Raw genomic sequence first — 24,675 nt, 5'->3', positions numbered from 1 at the left:
CATCAATTTTTTCCATATAACACAGCCTGGGCACATAACCAGATGGCTATCACCCGTGTGTTCCACATAACGCAGCCTGGGCACATAACCAGATGGCTATCACCCTGCGAACCAACTAATACAACCTGGCACATAACCCAAAAGTTATCACCCGTGTATTAAACATAACGCAGCCTGGCACATTACCATAAGGAAATCACCCGTGCGTAAAACATAACCCAGCCTGGCACATAACTCAAAGGATATCACCCGTGCGCACAACAAGTTTTAATACAACGCAGCCTGGGCACATAACTCGAAGGATATCACCCGTGCGTACAACAAGTTTTAATACAACGCAGCCTGGGCACATAACTCCGAAAGATATCACCCGTGCGTTCCACATAGAGCAACCTGGGCACATAACTCCGAAAGATATCACCCGTGCGTACAACATAAAGTAAACTGGGCACATAACTCCGAAGGATATCATCCGTACGTTCCACAAAAAGCAACCTTGGTACATAAGGATATCACCCGTGCATTCAACATAAAACCTAGGGACATAACCAAACGGTTATCACCCGTACGCGTTCCTTTATAAACCTGGTTATCATACAATGTAACCTAGGCACATAACTCCAAGTTATCACCCGTACTGACAAATTCACATAATGATTGTACTTAAAAGTCAATGCTATCATCAATCAATCTGCAAGCTCATAACTCCACATTATAACCTTTTCATAAAATAACCTGTGTGAATAACGGCAATATCGTCGCGTTATAAATGACCTGAATATGTCAATGCAGAATTTTAGCCTATATTCTGCAAAAAGAACCTGTGTCCCAAGTCTGCATAATGTTCTTATTATACATTCTGTACAACGTGACCCGTGTAATAATTTGAAATATCACGCTGTAATACGAAAATACTAATTTTTGTACACAATACTAAATTTCATTTGTTCCGCATTAAGTGACCTGTGAACATAACACTTCATTTCCCCTTTGTATTCTACAATAAGGGAAGTATGTACCAAACATCTCATTATCACCATGTATTCTGCATAAAAAACCTGTGAACATTAGATATCGCCCTGTATTCTGCATAAAATGACCTGTGAACATAACACTATCACCTTGTATTCTACATAAAGTGACCTGTAAACATAACATTGTGTTTCCACACTGTATTCTATATAAAGTGTAGTGATCTGTGAACATAACATTGCATTATCACTCTGTATCCTGCATAAACTGACCTCTCATATAAGACTGCAATATCACCTAGTATTCTGCAAACAGCGACCTGTGTACATAACACTTCATTATCTCCCTGTAGTATGCATAAGTGACCTGAGAAATTAAAAGTTATCACATTGTATGCGCATAAAGTGACCAATAAATTATCATCAATGTATTATGTTTGATGGTAAACCACTTTAAATCATGCAAATGCAATGAAGGTTTTACTATGCCACATAATTGTGTCCTGTTTGAATAAAACTAATTTCTTAAACTTGAATCTCATTTTAATAATTCAAACAGTAAATGACAACAAAATAGTTCTTGATAAACAAGCATAAGTATAATAATAAACCACATATACAGCATGTGTAATTATATTAACGTTCCAAAACTGTCTCTATTCATATTCGGAAATACTGTGCAGAGAAGAATCTGAGCTGATAGTACGTCACACAACTATATCACTTAGTTCATTAGATAGAACTTAAAACATATTGCATTAATAAATAATAAATATAATGCTGTGATCTATCATATTGATAATGCAAAAACGAGTATTTGAAAAAGATTTGTATACAAGATCACTAAAAATACTTCAACGTTATATTTTCAAATACTGAAATGTATACATGTAAGTAAATTATAAATCTAAATTTGAAGAGACTGACAAACGATCCGGTAAAGAGTCTTTAACATACTCGTCTCTAGCAGAGACAGATTTCCACCTGCCATGCCGTTGCCAAAGTCTTTCACATGTTTTATTGTTAGCGCTTACTGATGCTGCACCGGATCTGAACGAGAGTAAACCATAAGAGCCAGGATTCAAACCTAATATTTCAAGTTTAGACTTGAACAAATCATTTACTCCAGTATAGGAGAGAGGTTTATCTTTCTTCCTTAAAACGTACTTTTTTGACTGTTTACAGTATTGAACCGATCTAAAAACATACTCTGACGACTTTGAATTTATGCCGGCTTCAGACAAGTATCTTTCGAGTAAACGAACTGGACAGGAAAATGTACCTGTCTGGGCAATTACAACAGTATTGCCGTCTCTTAAGACATCCGTTTTAGATTTTGAAACAAATATTTGACAGTACGTGCCAAAAAATGTAATGTCAGATCTCCTTAAATTTAGAACTTCACTGATCCTAAAAAATCCAGCATACATAAGAACAAACAAAGATACAATTCTTAAATCTGCCAAAGAACTGCTCTCAGAGGCAAAACGTAAAATAAGCGTTTTAATTATATCTGAAGTCATTGGTTCTTTCTTATGAACTGGTCTTGAAACCTTTCTGATACAACCGGACAAAGATAATTTCAGCCAGTCATCTTTACAAGGATTTTCCACATGAGAAATTATATGAGCCCAGTTTATAGCGTAAAAAATATTGTTCAGTTTGGATTTTCCGCAACATTCCGCTTGAATAACTGATATTAAATATAATGCTACTGTCACTGGCGTAGCTGGTAAGTGATTTAAACTCATTTCGTCGCACCACTTTGCAAATTTATTGTAATATGATAAATAGTTACGTGTAGTAGATTGTTCTTTTCCGCTTGAAGCAGTACTTTTTACTTCTGAGAACAATTCCTCAGGCTGGTCCGAAATCAAAAAACAATGATTTTTAACATCTGTCCATCTCTGAGTACTATAGAGGCCTTCTTTCTCGTGTTTTCTGCTATTCACTCAGAATCTGCTGTCAAATCCCTCTTGAGCTGTGAAAATTTGCTGTCGAAAAGCTGCTCTAAATCTGAAACAACCTGTTTCCTCAGTTCAACACTCGATTCATCTGTCATCCTGATGTGATTGCTGTCAAAATTCTAGCCTCAAGTGACGACTACACCTGTGTAACGCTTAAATACCCCCGAATTACCACGAAAACCCCGTTCTTAATTCCCGCCAAACAAGATCAATAAATTACCGTACAGCCTGATAATTTCGAAACGAGAATAATTTCACTTTACCACTACTAATGTTTAATATAAGGCTGTTGAGAGTTGAAAAAAAATCAAATCAGCTGGCCGTAGCATATACGACACAATATTTTGAGTAAAAAAAAAATGGTTTAAACGTATAAATCTCATGTTTTGTCAATAATCAACGGCGGATCCAATATTTTTTCCAGGGAGGGGTCGAAGTAAGTGGACAACCAACATAATAAAAAAAAACAACGTCCATTTGTGCGGGAGAGGGGAGGGGTTCCAGTGCATTTTGCAGTTTGATGTGTACTCTATTCGATTTTAATCAGATCCGCCCTGGATAATAACTATGACTGTCTTCATTGTAAAGACACACAATTAGACAAGTAACTATGATATACAATCATTTTATTCTTCGACATACAACGCAATCATTTTATTCTTCGACATACAGCCATGGTTTACATTTTCTACAATACCAGTCACACCTCTCACTCATGCTTTCCAGCAAATACTGTCACTCCCATATACTCAGTCCTCATGGTACCACCTTTCACACATACTCTCATCACAACCATACCACATTACATCATTAATTTCATCGTTCATCCTTCCTCTTTCACCACAAACACCACATGTAAATTTCTTTGCCGCCAATCTCCCGCCTACTGCTCTCTTCATCCTGTCCATTTCCTTGCTTGATGCCTTCGATCTCTTCTCCTCCTCTCGCTTCTGTCTTTTCACAAGCCTATCTTCCTCCTCTTTCTGTCGCTGTATCCTTCTCTCCTCTCTCTGTCTCTGTCTCTCCTCCTTCTCTTCCTTCTTTCTCCTCGCTGCATCTTCCTTCTCCTGAAATCAGAAAATGAGCAGTGCCATAAGAAAACCAACATAGTGTGTTTGCTTCCGCACAGTCTGGTCTGAGGATCCATGCTGTTTGGTAACAATCTCTCTAATTGCAATATGCTTTGAAAGCGAAAAGCATGGATCCTGACCAGGCTGTGTGGACTATGTTGGTTTTCTCATGGCACGGCTTAAATATATTTATTGTTTTGGCGTCGTCCATCCGTCTTTTCATCTGTCAGAAATTATATTTAAGAAGTGGTTGGAAATTTTCCAATGAACTGCACACGAGTATTCGCCACCTCGAGGGAAATGCCACCGGCAAGGTACAGTTTGACAACATCAGCAGCACCACAGGTATTTAGCTTGGTAGTCTAGGGTGCAAACACATTTATATAATAAAGGTCACTACCTGTTAGTGTCTTGTGATACGTTAAATAACGTCCCATATTGATCTTGGATCTTTCAAAGGTGAAGCAAAGTGGAATTTCAATTTATTATATACCTATATAAATTCTGTAAACAATTAAATATAAACAGGCAGAAAAAAATTCTATATTTTACCTTTTAAATTCCATATTGTACCTTGTCGGACTACTTTCATTAATATGCATGACCTTACACAGGTCTATAAATAGCGCACATAAAAGCTTCTCTTTAAGTAGTTCCATTTTAATATCGATAAAAATTGAAGATTTCGTTCAATAACAAAGCAAGAAACAAAAAGTTAGAGTTATATAATAAAAGGGTCATTGTAACAGTAGCTCGATCTAGGATTTTGTATTCGGCTCTCGTGGATTTTGCAAGGTTGGATCACACTCGGCGCTTGCGCGCCTCATGAGATCCAATCTGGCAAAAATCCACTCTAGCCGAATACAGCATCCCAGATCGAGCTACTGTTATAATAACCCTTTATAGGGTATCTCACGTAAGTCAACTTCTGCTCGCAACTTGTAATACATTAAATATACAATTATCAACCTTACCTGGTGTGGAGATGACCCCTTTCGATTTTAGGATGAAAATGTCATCTTTAGGCCCAGCTAAAACGGGCCGTAACTTCTTAAACAGTTTCTGCTAAAAATAACTTACCTTCAACAGCTTCAGCATTTCATCTCCACTGATCACCCTACCCTCTGGAACATGCCTGGATGCCTTCTTTCCTGACTTCATTGGAGGCATTTGCGGCGGCATCAAAACATCGGCCATCCTCTCAGGAATAAGTCCTTGGTCCACAAGAGGGTTTACTAGGAATGAGCCACAGGTTTCGCATGAACGAACATTAGTGTTCTCTTTGCTTCCATCTGAAAATAACAGAATGATTAAGTTATTCGAATATTATTATGTTTTATGTGACAGATATTATCTTTTATCTGTGAATTAGACATCGTTCCTTAAATGTTTGGATAGTTCTGAAAAGTACAATTTATATGACGTTTATTTGTTATGATTACTAACTTACTTTTAGTTGAGTTTGTTTACCTTTACTTTTTAACACTCAATTTTTTGCATAATTTCAGTTCCGCCTTATCCCCCGTAAGGAACTGAGAACCTTCTCACATTAATATTCAGACAAATAGCAGGACAGTTTCAGACAGTGAGAGATCCAAGTAGATAAGTCAGTGGAAAAAATACTCAACCAAAAAGCGCTTAACCACTTACTTTGAGAATTTGTTTTTTTTAACGTTGGTGGCACGAGCTGACTGGTGTCAATGGCTTTTGGGTTAAAGGGTACTATCCTAGTTACGGCAAATGCCTCTCTCATGGATGCTGGTGTAGTCTGCTCTAGAGCATGTCGCAAAACGATCGGAAATTCGGCTCTCTGAACAGTAAAACTTCGGTTTACAAAGCCCAGCTTCACGGCAAGAGAACTGAATCTGTTCTTGAGTGGACCATTAACTTGAAAAAAAAGCGATTTGATTCTTCGGGTTTTATGCCGTTTCAACAGTCAGAATAATTATTTAAGGACAGTTACTTGACACAATTCTTGGGTTTCTACATTACTGACGTATAAAGAGGCGGAGGGGTGGGGGGAAGGTGGGAGGGGTAGAAACAGAGAGTTGTGTCATCACCCAGAATGAAACCGGCAACCGATTTAGAGTCCAATGCTCTGCCGACTGAGCTGGTCCAGGGGATGGAAATACTTCACAGATAGAATCGATTTGCTTATTTCTTGACATTTTCCGCACGCACTGAAAAATGTCTTGCACTTAAGGAGCAATGGTAGAACTTAAACAACATACTCACCTTGACGTCAAGCAGCTGTAATATGTGTGTCGTATGTGCCGGCATCCCTAGCAGAATAATGTTGTTTTCTCGGGCACATTCCACAAGTGGTAGTGTGGCATTGGAGTCGTGGTTATCAAGAACCATTAAAACTGGACGTTCCTTTCTACAGTTTGGCTCGAAAACCCTCCTGAACCATGAAAGGAACAGGTCCCCATCCATGTAACCGCTCTCGGATGTTGCGAACAGCCAGCTGTCTGGTATGCCGTCATCAGACTTTCTGTGTGGAAAAGAGCCCTGTAAAATGGATGGGTTGTACACAGTGATCTAGTGTCAACCAAAGCATTATGAATCTAACAAGCTATTTTCCTTTTCGACGAAATGTTTTATTGTTATTTCATAAGTCGAAACAAAACAATTTCCATAACATATGACTTATTATTATTTCGTCAATGAATGAAACACAATCCGGAGTGCATATACAATACACAATAGTAATCAGAGCCTCATTTATATAGCAAATGGTTGGAAGGTTATTGGCCGCTCAAGTAAGGGGGAAACAGACGTGAACGTGTTATTTATTTAATTAAAATTTTTAATGCGGACCGATGATTCATTAAGTGCAATATACCACAGACAAATCACCGCAATGGCAGCTGAATCGAAGATTTTATTCCTCGCCGAGTCGTCCTGTGTAAGAATAAAACCCCGATCCATGCCAAGTTCGATGAGGCCATATACTGCAACCGTACGGGATTGCCATCCTTAGGGCAAAACCCGAATGCATTCCTCCATTCCAAACTATTTGGGTTGCCATTCCTTATGACAAGCCCGAACCATTCAATCCATTCCAACATACGGTCCATTTCCTATAGATTCCAATCAAGAACGCCAAAAGTAATGATTTCCTGAAATATGGCCTGCCTTCCCAGACGAGTGCTCCGTCTCGAGAATTGAGCCTTAAACAGGGTAAATTAACTAAGCACGTCTGTTCCCCCCTAAGAATTTAAGAATTTTGGCCAATAGAGCGACAAATTATTAAGATTTTTACTTGCAACAATTAATACATATACGAAGTATTTTATAGTAATATATAGTTTAAATAAGACTGATGAATCTTACTTAGACCAATCCTTAGAAAATAAGTAACTTATAGTGTTGTTAGCTATAAACACATATACTGATAAGCTAGAGTTCACGTGGATCATAATAGCCATCGCTGGTATTAAAAGTTATAGCACATCCAAATAAAGAATAATACACTTATATAGTAGTATCATTTCCTATAAAAAGTACCAGTCCTTCACGAGCGTACCAAACACATCACATGATAATAATACAGTTGTACGACATGTAACGCAATAGCACTGAACTGTCCTCACATATAACATCCGGGTAAAGAATGGTTTCTGTCCGTATATCTACTGGCTCGTGAGTTTTGATGGCCACCAATGTGCTCCACGTATCATTCTGACAGCTTGCAATTATTTGTATATAGATTACACTTCTGGAAATAAAGAAGTAAAGCAGCAGAGTGTTGTCAAATCAACATCGACATAAACATTCATAGCACATAAGGTTTCATATTTTATATCACTGTTTAGAGAGAAATTGTTTTCTTCCGCCTCACAATATGGCTTAAAATTAAAAGTAGAAAAACAAAAGGTGTGGTGGGTGGGTTGCTAAATTTGACGCAGCTATTTGTTGACAGTGTAATCAAGGAAGATATCACGGTAATTTCGTGCTTTTATGCTGTCTTTAGAAGATAAATTGTTCATGGTAACAGTGATTGGATTATTTATACCAAAACGTCTTTTCATTGGATGTATTTAGTTGTTTTTGAAATTGCTTAGCTACAACTGTATACCGACGTGTAATGGGGAACCAGTAATATTCTATAATTTTTATAAAACGACAAACACCGAGTAATCCCTGTTGCTAAGCAACCGCACCGACTTGGTACCGTATTTCTCCCAAAATAAATAAAATAATTTTAATTCTAAAATAATTTCTATTATTTATGAGTGGGAAAGTTTTCCCGCTTGATAATTAAATTACCCTTTTGGTATGACAAAAAAGATGTTTAGCCCAAAGAACTCTAAATACAAAAAAATAATATATCTAGATGTAGTTCAATACTTTTTTAAGAACCAAAATTAAGTGTTACGTTTCTTTTTTTTCCTTTAGTTTATAACGTAAAACCAAACAAACGAATCAAATCACCATCTTACCTTAAATATCACCATTGATGACAGAATCTTACCATCTGCACAAATGCAGATGTTAGCTGTAACGTGGCCTCTAGTAACGTTTTTTGCTGAGAAGGTATGTGTCTGCTTGGGTCCCAGCACTTTGATTTTGGGCTTCTCCTTCCCTGACCACCCACTTTCATCAACGTTATATATCTGCAAAATGACATTATCATGTAGATAAAAAATCTGTTTAACGAGTATGCAGACAAGACGAATGTTCATGGTTTGAAATATATAATTGCTATAAACAAATATTTGAACTAACGGTGTTGGGCCATTGAAAGCACCGAAACCAGAAGCAAACAGTGAAAATTGCCGACGCAGTTGGATTGAGTCTGTTCGTGGGCAGTACTTAAAAATTCAACACTAATCACGCACCTTAGTGCCGGCTTAAGTGGTACTCAATCTCCGGACCTAATGATCCATAATGATCATATATTTTTCTTAACTTATTTCATTTACTTCAACAATCAATCTTATCGTTTTAGAAGTTTTTATAGCGCGATAGAAAAATAAAAAGAAAGTATGTATTTTCCGGCAGATGTCTGAGCTTAAGATTAATTGATAAGAACCTTACAATATGAAAATTTTGAAAGTTACCTGTGGTTCTTTTAACTGATGTGATTTCCAACACATTCCTCAAAAGTTCGAACCACCCATTCATGGTCTCCTGATTAGACATACAGCATCTGGCTCTGTCTAGACATTCAGGTGTTCTCTCTGACAACTCTGAGTGCCGTTTCTTCAAAACACGAAACCACTTGTCTGATGGCCCTGTTTCTAAATTCATAGCAGTTTACCTGCCTATGAAAACAAAATAAACTTTGTTTCCTTACTTTTAATTCAGTTTTACGTGCACTAACATTTGCGAATCGATGCTACCATGTTCCAGGACTTCCATGTCGTCTAAATGTCAACACTTACTGAATGTCAATATGCTGCTCTTGCGCAATGTAAAATGTCTTTTTGTCGACAACGTTATCACGGCAACATGATTCTACCAGTATTACACAATAGGATGCGACAAAGTGATATTATCGTTGCACTGTCGCATTGTGTTGTCGTAAATTCGCATTGTACTGTCGTGATATCGAATACTATTGTGATGTAGCATCATGATGTAACATCGTACCGTAGTCGCATTGTGTTCTCATATTATCAACCTAAGGTAATCCGGGTTCGACATAACGACGGTACGATGTCCCTATCGGAATATCGTTAATAATTATGTTTGTTCACAAATTCTTGCACAGTTGACATGTTTATGCTTGCACAGACTTTCCGTGTGAAAAAGTTTTATCTGATATATTTTTTTTACATAAATAATATACTTATCAATACTGAATCAAATAATATCATGCTTATGCGAGATACTTACCAGATCTACGCACTATTTCTCACATGTAATACCTCACCATACTGCGTGTCATGGGAAACCCATGTTTGGCTTGATGTTGAATGAACTGGACCAGAGCGTTCTCTTCTATCATTAAGAGTTTTGTTTGCTCCTGTTTCTCACCTTTAGTCTCCTAAAGAGCATAGAAAATGGAGGAGAAGTGCAAGAACTTTGGCTGATATCAACATTTTGTCCAGATTATACTATGCTAGATGTATATATATTGCTCAATTTTTAATAGTTTTTTTTGTACAAAACTGTGAAACAGTGGTTAGCACAGTGAACTCTGAAACAGAGATTTCGCGGGTTTGATCCACGGTCCGGCTATATGTTCTTTGACATTTTGGTCGGAAAATAGATTTTCTAATTCTGTTTGTCTCCAAGTACTGATCATTTCATTTGGGAAATCAGTCAGTTGGCCAGTGCGAAAAGTTTGTAAATCAAGCTGAGTTTGTACGACGCCGGCGATGAACAGATATTGAATCCAGCACGAAAAAAATCTTTAATGCATAAATGTTACAAAAGTTGTTAAAAACATACCAGGATAAATATGGAATAGATTACAGAAATTTTGTCCTATCTTTTATATAAATGATTCTTGCGCACTACCTTTCTATTTTTTTGGTCATGCAGAGTGCTCTTTGGTACAGTAAACTCCGTTGCAGCACTTCTCACTCCCATCTGTCTCCTCACAGCAGACACTGCCCGTTGAAGGTTTTCCAAATTGTACGATCGGTACATAGTTCTAATAACAAAAGAATGGATTTTGATAATAGTTCTAGATCTAGTTTGTAGTTGCCACTACATTAAATAGGCATAGGAGTGTCATAATTGCATTCTTAAGAATTCATGGATTGCTGTAAAAAAAGTAAATTGCCAAAAGGCAAGTTTAAGATAAACCGAATACTTTGTAAACACTGGCAAATTATATTCGAAAGGGCGCAGAAATTCAAATTCTACTGTACGTAAACCTTTTTCAAACATATTTCAAATGCGAGGCAACTTCAGTGTTTTTTTTTTTGCTTAAAACTGTACGAGTTTTCTCCCTTTGATTGATTTTTTTGGCGTGACTCTGCTTATGCAATTCATCTTTTTCATTTTTTTTAAATGAGTTAAGAAATAAATAATGGCCATTATTTTCTGGAAAATTTTATTTAAGCCTGGCACTATCTACCCATTTTGATCATTTTAAAACACGCAATTTTCTCGTCTGCATTTAGCAGATTGTAGATGAGTTCCCCTTGAATAATGTTGGGGCCTCAAAAGAAGTATGCGCATGTGCACTGAAAGCACATGCGACTTCCCCCAACGAGAGCTGTCAAAACATTTCGTGAACACATGTAAATATTCCATTTTTAGCTCACCTGTCACATAGTGACAAGGTGAGCTTTTGTGATCACCCTGCGTCCGTCGTGTGTGCGTCCATGCGTCCGTCCGTCCGTCAACAATTTCGATAGTGGTTTCATTTATGATTTTATTTTAAGCAAACTTACACACAACTTGTATCACCATAAGATCTCGGTTCCTTTCTTGAAGTGGCCAGATCCCATTATGGGTTCCAGAGTTATGGCCCCTGAAAGGGCCAAAATCAGCTATTTTGACCTTGTCTGCACAATAGCAGCTTTATTTATGATTTGATTTTTACCAAACTGGCACACAACTTGTATCACCATAAGATCTTGGTTCCTTTGTTGAACTGGCTAGATTCCGTTATGGGTTCCAGAGTTATGGCCCCTGAAAGGACCAGAATTAGCTATTTTGCCCTTGTCTGCACAGTAGCAGCTTCATTTATGATTTGAATTTAATCAAACTTGCACAAAACTTGTGTTGCCATAAGATCTCAGTTCCTTTAGTTGGACCGAGCCAATCAGGGTAGATAACTATGGACTGATTTTATGTCAAATTACCTCCCTTTATTTTTGAAATTAAAAAGGGTATATCTCCGTAACTAATGAAGATACTGATCTGAAATTTCATTTATGTTAACAGATTTATTTGGCAGATCCTTCTTTTGTTAACTTACAATAATTTTTTTTTGAATTACTTCCCTTTTACGTTACTATAAATAGCCTATTGTTAGTAACTTTTTCATTATTGGCCGTAGGGAAAAACCGAGACCACTTTTCTGTGGTACAACATGGATGGTACCTCCAATTTTTAGGTGTATTTTGATATATCTGTACCTTGTAAGAATTTTGTTTTTCTTTTTGGTTAAATTTCTTTCCTTTGTTTTTCCTGTCCTTTGGACTTAGATATTTTTTCTGAGGACCTTCTTGTCCTCAAGTGCAATGATAACAGGTGAGCGATATAGGGCCATCATGGCCCTCTTGTTTAAAGTTTTACTTACCGATTTGCAAATTGTTGCAGAGAATGTTGCACATATAGCAAGCGTCTGTGTACATGTCAACAAATGATCAAAAATAACGCCAAAATAAGCGTTTACGCGACTGTTAGATTTTCTTGGTCGTCCGAAATTCTGGGTCGCCAACCAGTGGTATGTAGCATCCATAGAGCCAGAGCTCAAACTAGAAAAAGACTTGTAGATTCTTTCTCATGAACAGTTTGATGGATTATAATGATAGGGGTCATTTACTTCATCAACCCAATTATGCTGTCAAGTTTGAAGGTTCTGGGTCAAGTGGTTCTCAAGCAGAAACTGTTAACAAGGTCAGGCCCCTTTGACCTTGACCTTTGACCTATGGACCCTAAAAACTACAGTGGTCATTTTCTTCATTAGCTCAATCATGCTACCAAGTTAAAAGGTTCTGGATGAAGTGGTTTTCAAGTTATTGGACAAAGACCATTTTCAAGGTTCTGGCCCCTGTGATGTTGACCTTTGACCTTCAAAACTACAGGGATCATTTACTTCATAAACCCGATCATACTACAAAGTTTTAAGGTTTTTAGTCAAGCGGTTCTCAAGTTATTGGGTGGAAATCATTCACTCTACAAACAGATGGACCGACCTACCAACAAACCGATGCAGCCAACAGGTGCAAAGCAATATGCCCCATTTTCTTCGAAAGGGAAGGTACTAAAAGTGTAAAGACTTGAGATCTTCTCATGAATCCACTGGTATAGAAAAAAACTCTCACCATCTCTCATATAAAGGGTGTAAAGAAAGTTTAGCAGTCAGCTATGTTATTTAACTGAGATGTAAATGACAATATGATTCTCTAAATCATGGTTGAATATGTTTGTACATTTTTTGTAAAATTGGCATTTTTCACTTGAGGTATCTTGCAGACTTAACAGCATGTTGTAATATATTTATGTCCATCCGTCGGTCACACTTCATTTCCCATCAATAACTGGAGAACCATTTGATCTAGAACCTTAAAACTTCATAGGATGGCAAGGCTTATGGAGTAGACAAACCCTATTATTTTTTAGGTCACTCCATCAAAGGTCAAGGTCACAGGGGCCTGAACATGGAAAACCATATTCAGTCAATAACTTGAGAACGACTTGACCCAGAATGTTGATACTTTATAGGATGATTGGACATGCAAAGTAGATGACCCCTATTTAGGGTCACTCTGTTAAAGGTCAAGGTCACAGCAGCCAGAACATGGAAATCCATTTCCGGTCAGTAACTTGAGAACCATTTGACCTAGAACCTTCAAACTTCATAGGATGATAGGACTTACTGAGTAGGTGACCCATATTGTTTTTGGGGTCACTCCATCAAAGGTCAAGGTCACATGGACCATCTTTCCGTCACACTTCATTTTTGATCAGTAACTGGAGAACCATTTGACCTAGAAACTTCAAACTTAATAGTTTGATAGGGCTTACAGAGTAGATGATCCCTATTATTTTGGGGGTTACTAGATCAAAGGTCAAGGTCACTGGGGCCTGAACATGGAAAACCATTTGTGATCAATAACTTGAGAACCACTTGACCTTCATAGGATGATTGGACATGTAGAGTAGATGACCCCTAATGATTTTGGGGTCATTGATCAAAGGTCAAGGTCACAGGGACCAGAACATGGAAAACGGTTTCCAATCAATAACTTGAGAATCATTTGACCTAGAACCTTCAAACTTCATAGTTTGATAGGGCTTACAGAGTAGACGATCTCTATTATTTTGGGGGTTACTAGATGAATGGTCAAGGTTACAGGGGCCTGAACATGGAAAACCGTTTGAGAACCACTTGACCCAGAGTGTTGAAACTTCATAGGATGATTGGACATGCAGAGTAGATGACCCCTATTGATTTTGGGGTCACTCTATCAAAGGTCAAGGTCACAGGGGCCTGAACATGGAAAACAGTTTCTGTTCAATAACTTGAGAACCACTTTACCCAGAATGTTGAAACTTCATAGGATGATTGGACATGCCAAGTATATTATCCCTATTGCAGCCAACTATCCGTGTCTCTTTGACTTTTGCCTCTGTCCCCTATTGACTTCTTGCCTATTACGACTATGCATTGGGGGAGACATGCGCTTTTCTACAAAAGCATCTTCTAGTTAGCTATTTGTTTCCTTTTATGTTATAGTAGTTGAATATGATTGTACAAGTAATAATTCAAGATCTGGCATAAAACGTTAGTGTTAGAACTAATTAAAAAAGAAATGCATAATTGTTTTCAAAAGTCGAAATATTCTGGACTTAAGTGTATAGAGTAAAATGTATGTTTTCCATATGAAAATCTTCGGTCAACCTAGTTTCTGTAGAGCGTTACATCAACATATCATCATTTAATATGGCTGTTGGATAGACACCCGGAGTATTCATTTCCTGCACATCAGACTGGGGTTTCCAGTGATTTTACCCATGCCGGCAAAACCCATACCTTGATAGTTGCTCTTTGTTCCTTATAGTATATTTCTTGCTTCATAAAAAAGTTATGTTGCAGAAAATACTTAACTTTATGCTACAAATGATAAAAGTAAACCAGAACTTTGTTGTGCGTCTTTGAAACGTCATTTCCGTTTTCTGACATTCATTTCCCACGATTTGTTAAAATAAGCTACAGTAAGAAAGAGTGCTACAAAGAAATTATTTCAATTTCCTTTGTTTATTCTATTATTTGTATAATACGGTATGCAAGAAAGATAATTTGACGCAGGTTGTAGATGCAGATAGGAATATCCGGCTCTTGGGTAACTGTTTTTGCGGTAACTTGGCAGGGCCTCGTTACTGCCAAAAACAGTAACCCTCAAACCAGATAAGAAATATTTTTATCTGCATCTACAACCAGTGATAGATTATTATAATTATTACAATATGAAGCTTGAAAAGTCCTACATGATTTGAAATTGTTTTGATATTGACTTAAAACTGAACAGAAATAAACAATGTTGTAAATATTTTAGTTAGGTGATTTTTGTCCTATTCTCTATTTCTTGATAATAAGTTTATAGAAGAAACCTTATCTATATTCAAATCGCAGTACTGCTGTCCTTTGAGGAGACAAGGATTTAACCTGTAACTTCTGTGTTGTATCACTGATAGCTTATCCATGAATTATGGACATCCTCATCTGCTTCTCTGACATTTACATTTTTTATTCTAGGATCTTGCAGACTATTACTTCATGCAAATTTTCTTTCTGTATTCATTTCAAGGCAGAGAAATCTGTTTGTTTGTCAACAGACTGATATATAGGATCATAACAAAGGTCATTTTGCTTTATATGTCCATTAACTGTATTTTTAGCCCACCATCATCAGAAGGTGGGCTATTCAAATCACTCTGCATCCGTGGTCTGTCCGTCCGTTAACAATTTCTCGTTATCGCATCTCCTCAGAAACTACTGGGGGGATTTTGACCAAACTTTGTCAGAATGATGTTTTGGTGCCCTAGTTGTGTCCCTTTGAAAATCAGACTGGTTTAACATTTTTTGATTGAGTTATGGCCCTTTGTTTATTTTTATAATTATGTCTCCCACCACACAGTGGTGTGGGAGACATATTGATTTACTCCAGTCTGTGTGTGTGTGTGTGTGTCTGTATGTGTGTCTGTCACAAAGCTTGTCCGCACTCAAAGTCAAACATTTCTCATCCAATTTTCACCAAACTTGAACAAAATGTGTTTGACCTTAAGAGCTCAGCCAAGTTCGATAACTAGCCAAATCGGTCCAGGCGTCTTGGAGTTATGGCCCTTGAATTACCAAAAATCGGCCTTTTTACTCATGTCCGTACTCTAATTCAAACATTTCTCATCTGATCTTCACCAAACTTGAACAAAATGTGTTTGACCATGAGACCTCGGCCATATCTGTAGCTACAGCCTTCAGATTTGGACCACATGCATAGTTTTGTGCACTGAAAAATCTTTGACCTTGACATTGACCTAGTGACCTACTTTCATATTTTTGAAGGTACAGGCTTCAAATTTCGACCAGACGCATAGTTTTGTGTTCAGAAATGAAATTTGACCTTGATTTTGACCTAGTGACCTACTTTCACATTTCTCAAGCTACAGCCTTCAAATTTGGACCACATGCATAGTTTTGTGCACCGAAAAAACTTTGACCTTGACATTGACCTAGTGACCTTCTTTCACATTTTTGAAGGTACAGGCTTCAAATTTGGACCACATGCATAGTTTCGTGTTCCAAAATGAAATTTGACCTTGATTTTGACCTAGTGACCTACTTTCACATTTCTCAAGCTACAGCCTTCAAATTTGGACCACATGCATAGTCTTGTGTACCGAAATGAACTTTGATCTTGAGGTTGACCTAGTGACCTACTTTCACATTTCTCAAGCTACAGCCTTCAAATTTGGACCACATGCATAGTCTTGTGTACTGAAATGAACTTTGATCTTGAGATTGACCTAGTGACCTACTTTCACATTTCTGAAGCTACAGGCTGCAAATTTGGACCACATGTATATTTTTGTGTTCTGAATTGAAATTTGACATTGATTTTTACCTAGTACCTACTTTCACATTTCTCAAGCTACAGCCTCCAAATTTGAAGCGCATGCATAGTTTGTATACCGAAATGAACTTTGACCTTGAAATTGATCTAGTGACCTACTTTCACATTTCTCAAGCTACAGCTTTCAAATTTGGACCACATGCATGGACCACATGCACAATGTTGTGTACCGAAATGAAATTTGACCTTGAGCTAGTCTTGAAATTTGGAACATTCAAAAATGGCTCAATGGTGGGCGGCAAGATCACTCTGTGATCTCTTGTAAGTTTCATTTTGAAGTAGAAGCAGAAGTTTGATCAGTTGATGTGATAGTGTGCCATTTGTGTATCTTTTACCAGTTTTAAATGTAGAAAGAAGACCCAATGCCCATCTTTATGGGCAAGCATCCAAGTAACACAACTTACCTTCTGGAATCTTCCTCACATGAAAGAATTTAGCCATGAGTAAGACTTAGATCCTCAGTGTTGAAGGACAGAAAGTGGTTTATCTGGCCATGGTCGCAACAAAAACGTTGACGTAATCGCACATTAACTTGACGTCATTCTAGTGTAAGAGTGTTTTAACAGAGAAAAGCATATTAGAATGCTACATACACTCTTCATTGAACATGGATCCACTCTATATGCAATCTTTATTGACCATGGATCCACTCTACATACATTTTTCACTGACCATGGATCCACTGTACATATACTTATTTTATTAAATTTTGCAGGATGAAGACTGTATCTCCATGTTTGACTAATCTACTAGTTTCTGTATTGCTGAAATTGCCAGACACAGAAATCAGTGTACTAGTTATTGACAGGCTGTCTGATGTGGTGAAATGTGACCCTGCTCAGGTAAGGAACTTTTCTTGTGTTACAAATTTTCACAATCAAAAAATACTTTTCATTGTCTTTTCTTAATTGAAAAGAAGTGTGATTTTCTTAAACTGGTGAAATAATTATGTCTCCCACCACACAGTGGTGTGGGAGACATATTGATTTACTCCAGTCTGTGTGTGTGTGTGTGTATGTCTGTCACAAAGCTTGTCTGCACTCTAAGTCAAACATTTCTCATCCGATTTTCACCAAACTTGAACAAAATGTGTTTGACCATAAGACCTCAGCCAAGTTCGATAACTAGCCAAATCGGTCCAGGTGTCTTGGAGTTATGGCCCTTGAATTACCAAAAATCAGTCTTTTTACTCTTGTCCCCACTCTAATTCGAATATTTCTCATCCAATCTTCACCAAACTTAAATAAAATGTGTTTGACCATGAGACCTCGGCCAAGTTCGATAACTAGCCAAATCGGTCCAGGCATTTTGGAGTTGCGGCCCTTGAATTATCAAAACATTGGCCTTTTTTACTCATGTCCGCACTCTTAATCAAACATTTCTCATCCGATCTTCACCAAACTTGAATAAAATGGGTTTGACCTTGAGACCTCAGCCAAGTTCGATAACTAGCCAAATCGGTCCAGGCATTTTGGAGTTACGGCCCTTGAATTACCGAAAAAATCCGTCTGTTTACTCTTGTCCGCTCTCTTAGTCGAACATTTCTCATCCGATCTTCACCAAACTTGAACAAAATGTGTTTGGCCATAAGACCTTACCCAAGATCGATAAATAGCCAAATCCGCCAGGCACTTTTGATTTATGGCCCTTGAATTACTGATTGGATCCACTCATCCAGACCATCTAATTGGATCCACTCGTCTAAAACATCTAGAGAAACTAACATTTTTCATAGGGGCAGTTGTGGGAGACATGCGCTTTTCTCAAAAGCATCTCTTGTTAAATTATCTGATTTTCAAGTAACACAACTAGACCAGATTTCATGACACATGGTGCACTAATGTTAATACATTGTCAATGGAAAAAACATCAAGGAGGTTAATTATTTATGTCATGGGCATATAACGTGTCAAAATTTGTACGATTGGTCACTTTGACAACACCCACATTTTTATGCTCTCCTAAGGGCAAGCATATAGTTGCTGCTTTGTTCGTCCGTCAGTCCGCCAATTGAGACAAAGTGCAGTGTCAAAGAACCATAACTCTACCTTACCTAACTTTTGAATTATCTCCCTTTATTATACAAAATAAGGCTTGTCCGGAGCATTACTTGAAAAGTATTAATGGCATTTCATTGAAACTTCACAAAATGATAGAGGCTATTGACGAGAAGTGCAGTATCAAAGAACCATAACTCTACCTAGTTTTTGAATTATCTCCCTTTATTATACAAAATAAGGCTTGTCCGGAGCATTGCTTGAAAAGTATAAATGGCATTTCATTGAAACTTCACAAAATGATAGAGGCAAAAACTACACTTAATGATATTCCCTTACGTTAATTATCTCCCTTTATTCAATTTTCTTCTTTTTATTATCTCCATTTTTTAGCTTACCTGAGCAATCCTATGTTGAGTTATTGTGATCACTCAATGTCCGGCATCTGTCTGTCGTCTGTCAACATTTAGCTTGTGTATGCGATAGAGGCTGTATTTTTCAACTGATCTTCATGAAATTTTGTCAGAATGATTACCTTGATGAAATCTAGGATAAGTTTGAAAATGGGTCATCTGGGGTCAAAAACTAGGTCACTAGATCAAATCAAAGAAAAACCTTGTACATGCGGTAGAGGCTGTATTTTTCAACTGATCTTCATGAAAATTTGTCAGAATGATTACCTTGATGAAATCTAGGCCAAGTTTAAAAATGGGTCATCTGGGGTCAAAAACTAGGTCACTAGGTCAAATCAAAGCAAAACCTTGTGTATGCAATAGAGGCTGTATTTTTCAATAGATCTTTATGAATTTTGGTCAGAATGATTGCCTTGATAAAATCTAGGTCAAGTTCGAATATGGGTCATCTGGGGTCAAAAACTAGGTCATTAGGTCAAATCAAAGAAAAACCTTGTACATGTGGTAGAGGCTGTATTTTTCAACTGATCTTCATGAAAATTTGTCAGAATGATTACCTTGATAAAATCTAGGCCAAGTTTAAAAATGGGTCATCTGGGGTCAAAAACTAGGTCACTAGGTCAAATCAAAGAAAAACCTTGTGTATGCGATAGAGGCTGTATTTTTCAAAGATCTTCATGAATTTTGGTCAGAATGATTGCCTTGATAAAATCTAGGTCAAGTTCGAATATGGGTCATCCAGGGTCAAAAACTAAGTCATTATGTCAAATCAAAGAAAAACCTCGTGTATGCAGTAGGGGCTGCATTTTACACAGGATCTTCATGAAATTTAGTTAGAATGTTTGTCTTTATCAATTCTAGGTGGAGTTTGAATATGGGTCATCTAGGATCAAAAACTAGGTCACCCGGTCAAATTAAAGAAAAACCTTGTGTACACAATAGGGGCTGCATTTTACACTGGAAATTCATAAAATTTGGTCAGAATGATTGCCTTGATGAAATCTAGATCAAGTTTGAATATGGGTCATCTGTGGTTAAAAACTAGGTCACTAGGTCAAATCAAAGAAAAACCTTGTGTATGCAATAGAGACTGTATTTTTCAATTGATCTTCATGAAATATGGTCAGAATGATAGCCTTGATGAAATTAAGGTCAAGTTCGAATATGGGTCATCTGGGGTAAAAAAACTAGGTCGCTAGGACAAATCAAAGAAAAATGTTTTGTATGCGATACTGTATTTTTCAATTGAGGTTGATGAAATTTAGTCAGAATGATTGTCTTGATCAAATCTAGGTCAGATTCGAATGTAGGTCATCTTGGCTCAAAAACTAGGTCACTAGGTCAAATTGAAGAAAATACTTGTTTACAATTAAGAGACCACATTTTTGGTCCAATCTTAATGAAAATTGGTCAGAATATTTGTTTCCATGAAATCACTAGGTCAAACATGTTTACACTGTTATGGTGTGTTTCTCAGGTGAGCGACCTAGGGCCATCTTGGCCCTCTTGTTTGTTTTTTTCTAATACATTATTCCCCATATTGGGACAAGCACATGCATTGGGGAGCATCATTCGGTTTTACCGATTCCTTGTTATCTATTTTTGAGAGAACACAATTTTCACGTAAAAGTATGAATGAGTCACTTTAAAGATCAGGTATTTTGGGCTGAAATTCATCCCTATTCCCCACCCTAACAAAGTATGCCCCTATTGTGATAAAAAAATTCCCCTCTAATTGTCAAACAAAACCTTTGTATTTATTTTGATATGTGCTAGCCAGAATTGTAAATAGAATGTAAGCTTACATTATTAAAACCCTTACAGAAGCATGCCCAATTCAAACAGTTATTTGGAATTCCGGATGTGGAATCTTCTGCCAGAAGTTACAAATTTTTTATTTGTCTCCTATTTTTGCAACCGTGTTCATTATTTTTCAGTATCAAATGAGTTTGGAAGGCTCAAAACTGAATTATGTTACATGTTTTAGGTTAGAAATAACATACTTATAGTTCATTCGCATGTTGATACCAAATAAATGATGTCTTCTTGTTAACAAGGTTTTCATGGAAAATCAGTTATTAGATTGGGGTATGTCGTCGGGCGGGTGGGCGTCAAACTTGGTTTCCGCACAATAACTTTAGTTTGGAACAAGCTATAGACACCAAACTTGACCTGTAGATAGGTGGTAAGGAGACGAAGGTTGGGATTGCATTTGGGTCAAGGTCAAGGTCGCTGTTGGTAAAAATAGAATAATTGGTTTCAGCACAATAACTTTAGTTTGCATTGATGTATTGAAATTAAACTTGGCCTATTATAAGGTAGCTTATAGAAAAACCAAGGTTGTGATTGAATATGGGGTCAAGTTCAAGGTCAGGATAACTTAAATTTATTCTTCACACTTAGAAAATTCCACGGTGGCGCAGTGGTTTAGAGCGTTGGGCCAAAAGCTACTTTTTAGTCAGTGGGACGGAAGGGCGTCAGTTAAAATCCTACTGAGATAAAAAAAAAAAAAAATATTTTTTTTCTTTTCTTTTGTGATAAAAAGGTCATGGTCAAGGTCACAGTTACTAAAAATAGATTTTTCTCAGTGTGATCATCAAAAAGCTGGTTTCCGCTTTATAATTTTAGTTTGGACTTACTTACTGCCACCAAACTTTGTGTACAGCAAGCTTATCTGAAAAATTAGGTTTGAATGATATTTGGGGTGACTGTTACTAAAAATAGAAAAATGGCCTCCACTCAGTACTTTAAGTTTGGGTACACTTATTGCCAGTATACTTGGTGTGTAGATAGCTTTTATCAAACACAAAAGGTTGGGAATGTATTTGAGGACACTTAGATCAGGGTCAAGGTCATTATAGCTAAAAATAGAAAAATGGGGTCATATTTGAAATAAAAAATAGATTTTTGTGCTGTGGAATGGAAGGGTGTCAGTTCAAATCTCACTGAGATCAAAAAAAAAATTTCTTCCTTTTTTCGTTTTTTTTGGTGACAAAAGGATAATTTTAATGATATTGGGTAACTAAAACTAGAAAAATATGGTCATAGTTATAATAAAAAATATATGTATAATAGAATATGACTGTTTTTTTAAAGAACCTGTTGGCGTGATGCAATTGAAAACCTGGTTTTCATGGAATTTCCACATTTCTTGTTTTGCTTACAGTTTGCTACTACCCACCATTTTGTTTGTTATTTCAGTCTACATATATGTAGACTTTTTTGTCTTGATTAATATTTATCAGGATAACTGTTGTGAACATATCTGATAAGTTAAGTTAATACCGTCATAGTACGAGTATAGGTCACAATAATTATTGTGTATAAGACACAGTGAAAAAATATCTACAGATTTCTGAAAAAATGCTTATACCCATGTATTGGTCGCAGAAAAAAAGGAATCTCAAAAACATGTAAATGTGTAAGGAAATGCGATTTTCCCGGCATCAGTCGGCCATTGTTGCGGCACCCGTCATTTTAACAAACTTCTCAACACCTTTTTGATCTCATCACCTTCTCAGACATCTCCTAATTATCAACTTGTGTGTTGTGGCAACTTGTAATTATGGTTGTTTTGATGTACTTGCAAAATGTGTGAAAACACCAACTTGGGAAAGTTTTACACAGGTTTTGCAAAAAACTTAATGAAAGAGTTCTAGAAATGCGTTGTAAAATATATTTTAATGAGAAACAGCATTTCTTTAAAGCTTTTGTGGGAGCTCTTAATTTTACATTTTATCCAAATTCATTTCAGACGCCAGGTCCCAATACTGGCTTTTACCTATGCCCGAGTCACAAGTTATTGAATAAATCTTGAATCTTGAAATGTTGAATCATAAGTAGTTACTCCCCTTGAATTATTTTCGATGTAAAGGTATGCAGAGTAAACAAAGATTAATTTCTGAATTTTTTGAGCCAGGGAAAAAAATGTCTTGTCCAATACCCATGTAAAGTTCGCATTGGTCCGTCCTGACCTGAATCTCGGTGAAAAAGGTGCGACCTATACTCATACGATGACAGTATTTCATATCAAACAGTATTTGTATACTTTATAAAATAGTTCACCTTGTCTGGCAAAACAATGCACAATTCCTGTCTCAAATGTCCTGACACCCTTCCCCATAGCCTGAAAACTGTATTAGTTTTTAGCTCAACAGAGCAGGAAGTGTTCAAGGTGAGCTATTGTGACCGGTCATTGTCCGGTGTTGTGCGGTGTGCATCATGCGTCAACATTTGCATTGTTAAAACACTCTAGAGGCCACATTTGTGACCCAATCTTTATGAGACTTGGTCAGAATGTTTGTCTTGATGATTTCTAGGTCAAGTTCGAAAATATTATTAACACTATAGAGTCCACCGTTTAAGTTTGAAACTCAGAATTGGTCAGAATGTTTGTCTTGATGACCTCTAGGTCAGATTTGGATCTGGTTCATGTTGGATCAAAAACTAGGTCACCTGGTCAAATCAAAGGAAAAGCTTGTTAACACACTAGAGGTAACATTTATGACCCTGTCTTCATGAAACTTGGTCAGAATGTTTGTCTTGATGATCTCTAGGTCAAGTTCGAAACTGGGTCATGACTCATGTGGTGTCAAAAACTAGGTCAATAGGCCAGATGAAGGAAAATCTTGTTAACACTCTAGAAACCACATTTTAAGTTTGAAACTTATGAGAATTGGTCAGAATGTTTGGCTTGATGACCTCTAGGTCAGGTTTGAATCTGGGTCATGTGGGGTCAAAAACTATGTCATCTAATCAAATCAAAGGAAAAGCTTGTGAATACTCTAGAGGCCACATTTATGACCCTTTCTTCATGAGACTTGGTCAGAATGTTTGTCTTGATGACCTTTAGGTCAAGTTCATATTTTGATCATTTGGTCAAATCAAAGGAAAAGCTTGTTAACACACTAGAGGTAACATTTATGACCCTGTCTTCATGAAACTTGGTCAGAATGTTTGTCTTGATGATCTCTAGGTCAAGTTCGAAACTGGGTCATGACTCATGTGGTGTCAAAAACTAGGTCAATAAACCAGATGATAAGGAAAATCTTGTTAACACTCTAGAAACCACATTTTAAGTTTGAAACTTATGAGAATTGGTCAGAATGTTTGGCTTGATGACCTCTAGGTCAGGTTTGAATCTGGGTCATGTGGGGTCAAAAACTATGTCAGCTAGTCAAATCAAAGGAAAAGCTTGTGAATACTCTAGAGGCCACATTTATGACCTTTCTTCATGAGACTTGGTCAGAATGTTTGTCTTGATGACCTTTAGGTCAAGTTCATATTTTGATCATTTGGGATCAAAAACTAGGTCACCTGATCAAAATCAAAGGAAAAGTTTGTTAACATTCTAGAGGCCAGATTTATGACCCTATCTTCATGAAACTTGGTCAGAATGTTTATATTGATGATTCCTAGGCCAAGATTGAAACTGGGTCATGTTGTGTCAAAAACTAGGTCACCAACTCAGATTAAAGGAAAAGCTAATGT

At 37.0% G+C, this 24,675-nt stretch overlaps 1 protein-coding gene across 2 annotated transcripts in view; it reads left to right on the top strand.

Annotated features, from left to right (window-relative positions):
• Positions 1-24,675, top strand: part of LOC123565272 (focadhesin-like) — a 232,697-nt gene that overhangs the window by 18,681 nt on the left and 189,341 nt on the right. For both annotated transcript variants that reach the window (XM_053550146.1, XM_045359140.2), the window contains exon 3: positions 17,491-17,617. In XM_053550146.1, the coding sequence (XP_053406121.1) occupies positions 17,491-17,617 (127 nt within the window). The remainder of the gene's footprint in view (positions 1-17,490; positions 17,618-24,675) is intronic.

This window comes from Mercenaria mercenaria, chromosome 8, assembly GCF_021730395.1.
Source record: "Mercenaria mercenaria strain notata chromosome 8, MADL_Memer_1, whole genome shotgun sequence".
In the NCBI taxonomy this organism is placed as follows: Eukaryota; Metazoa; Mollusca; class Bivalvia; order Venerida; family Veneridae; genus Mercenaria; species Mercenaria mercenaria.
The sequence above is the reverse complement of the archived record's forward strand: the minus strand, read 5'-3'. Positions and strand labels throughout refer to the sequence as shown.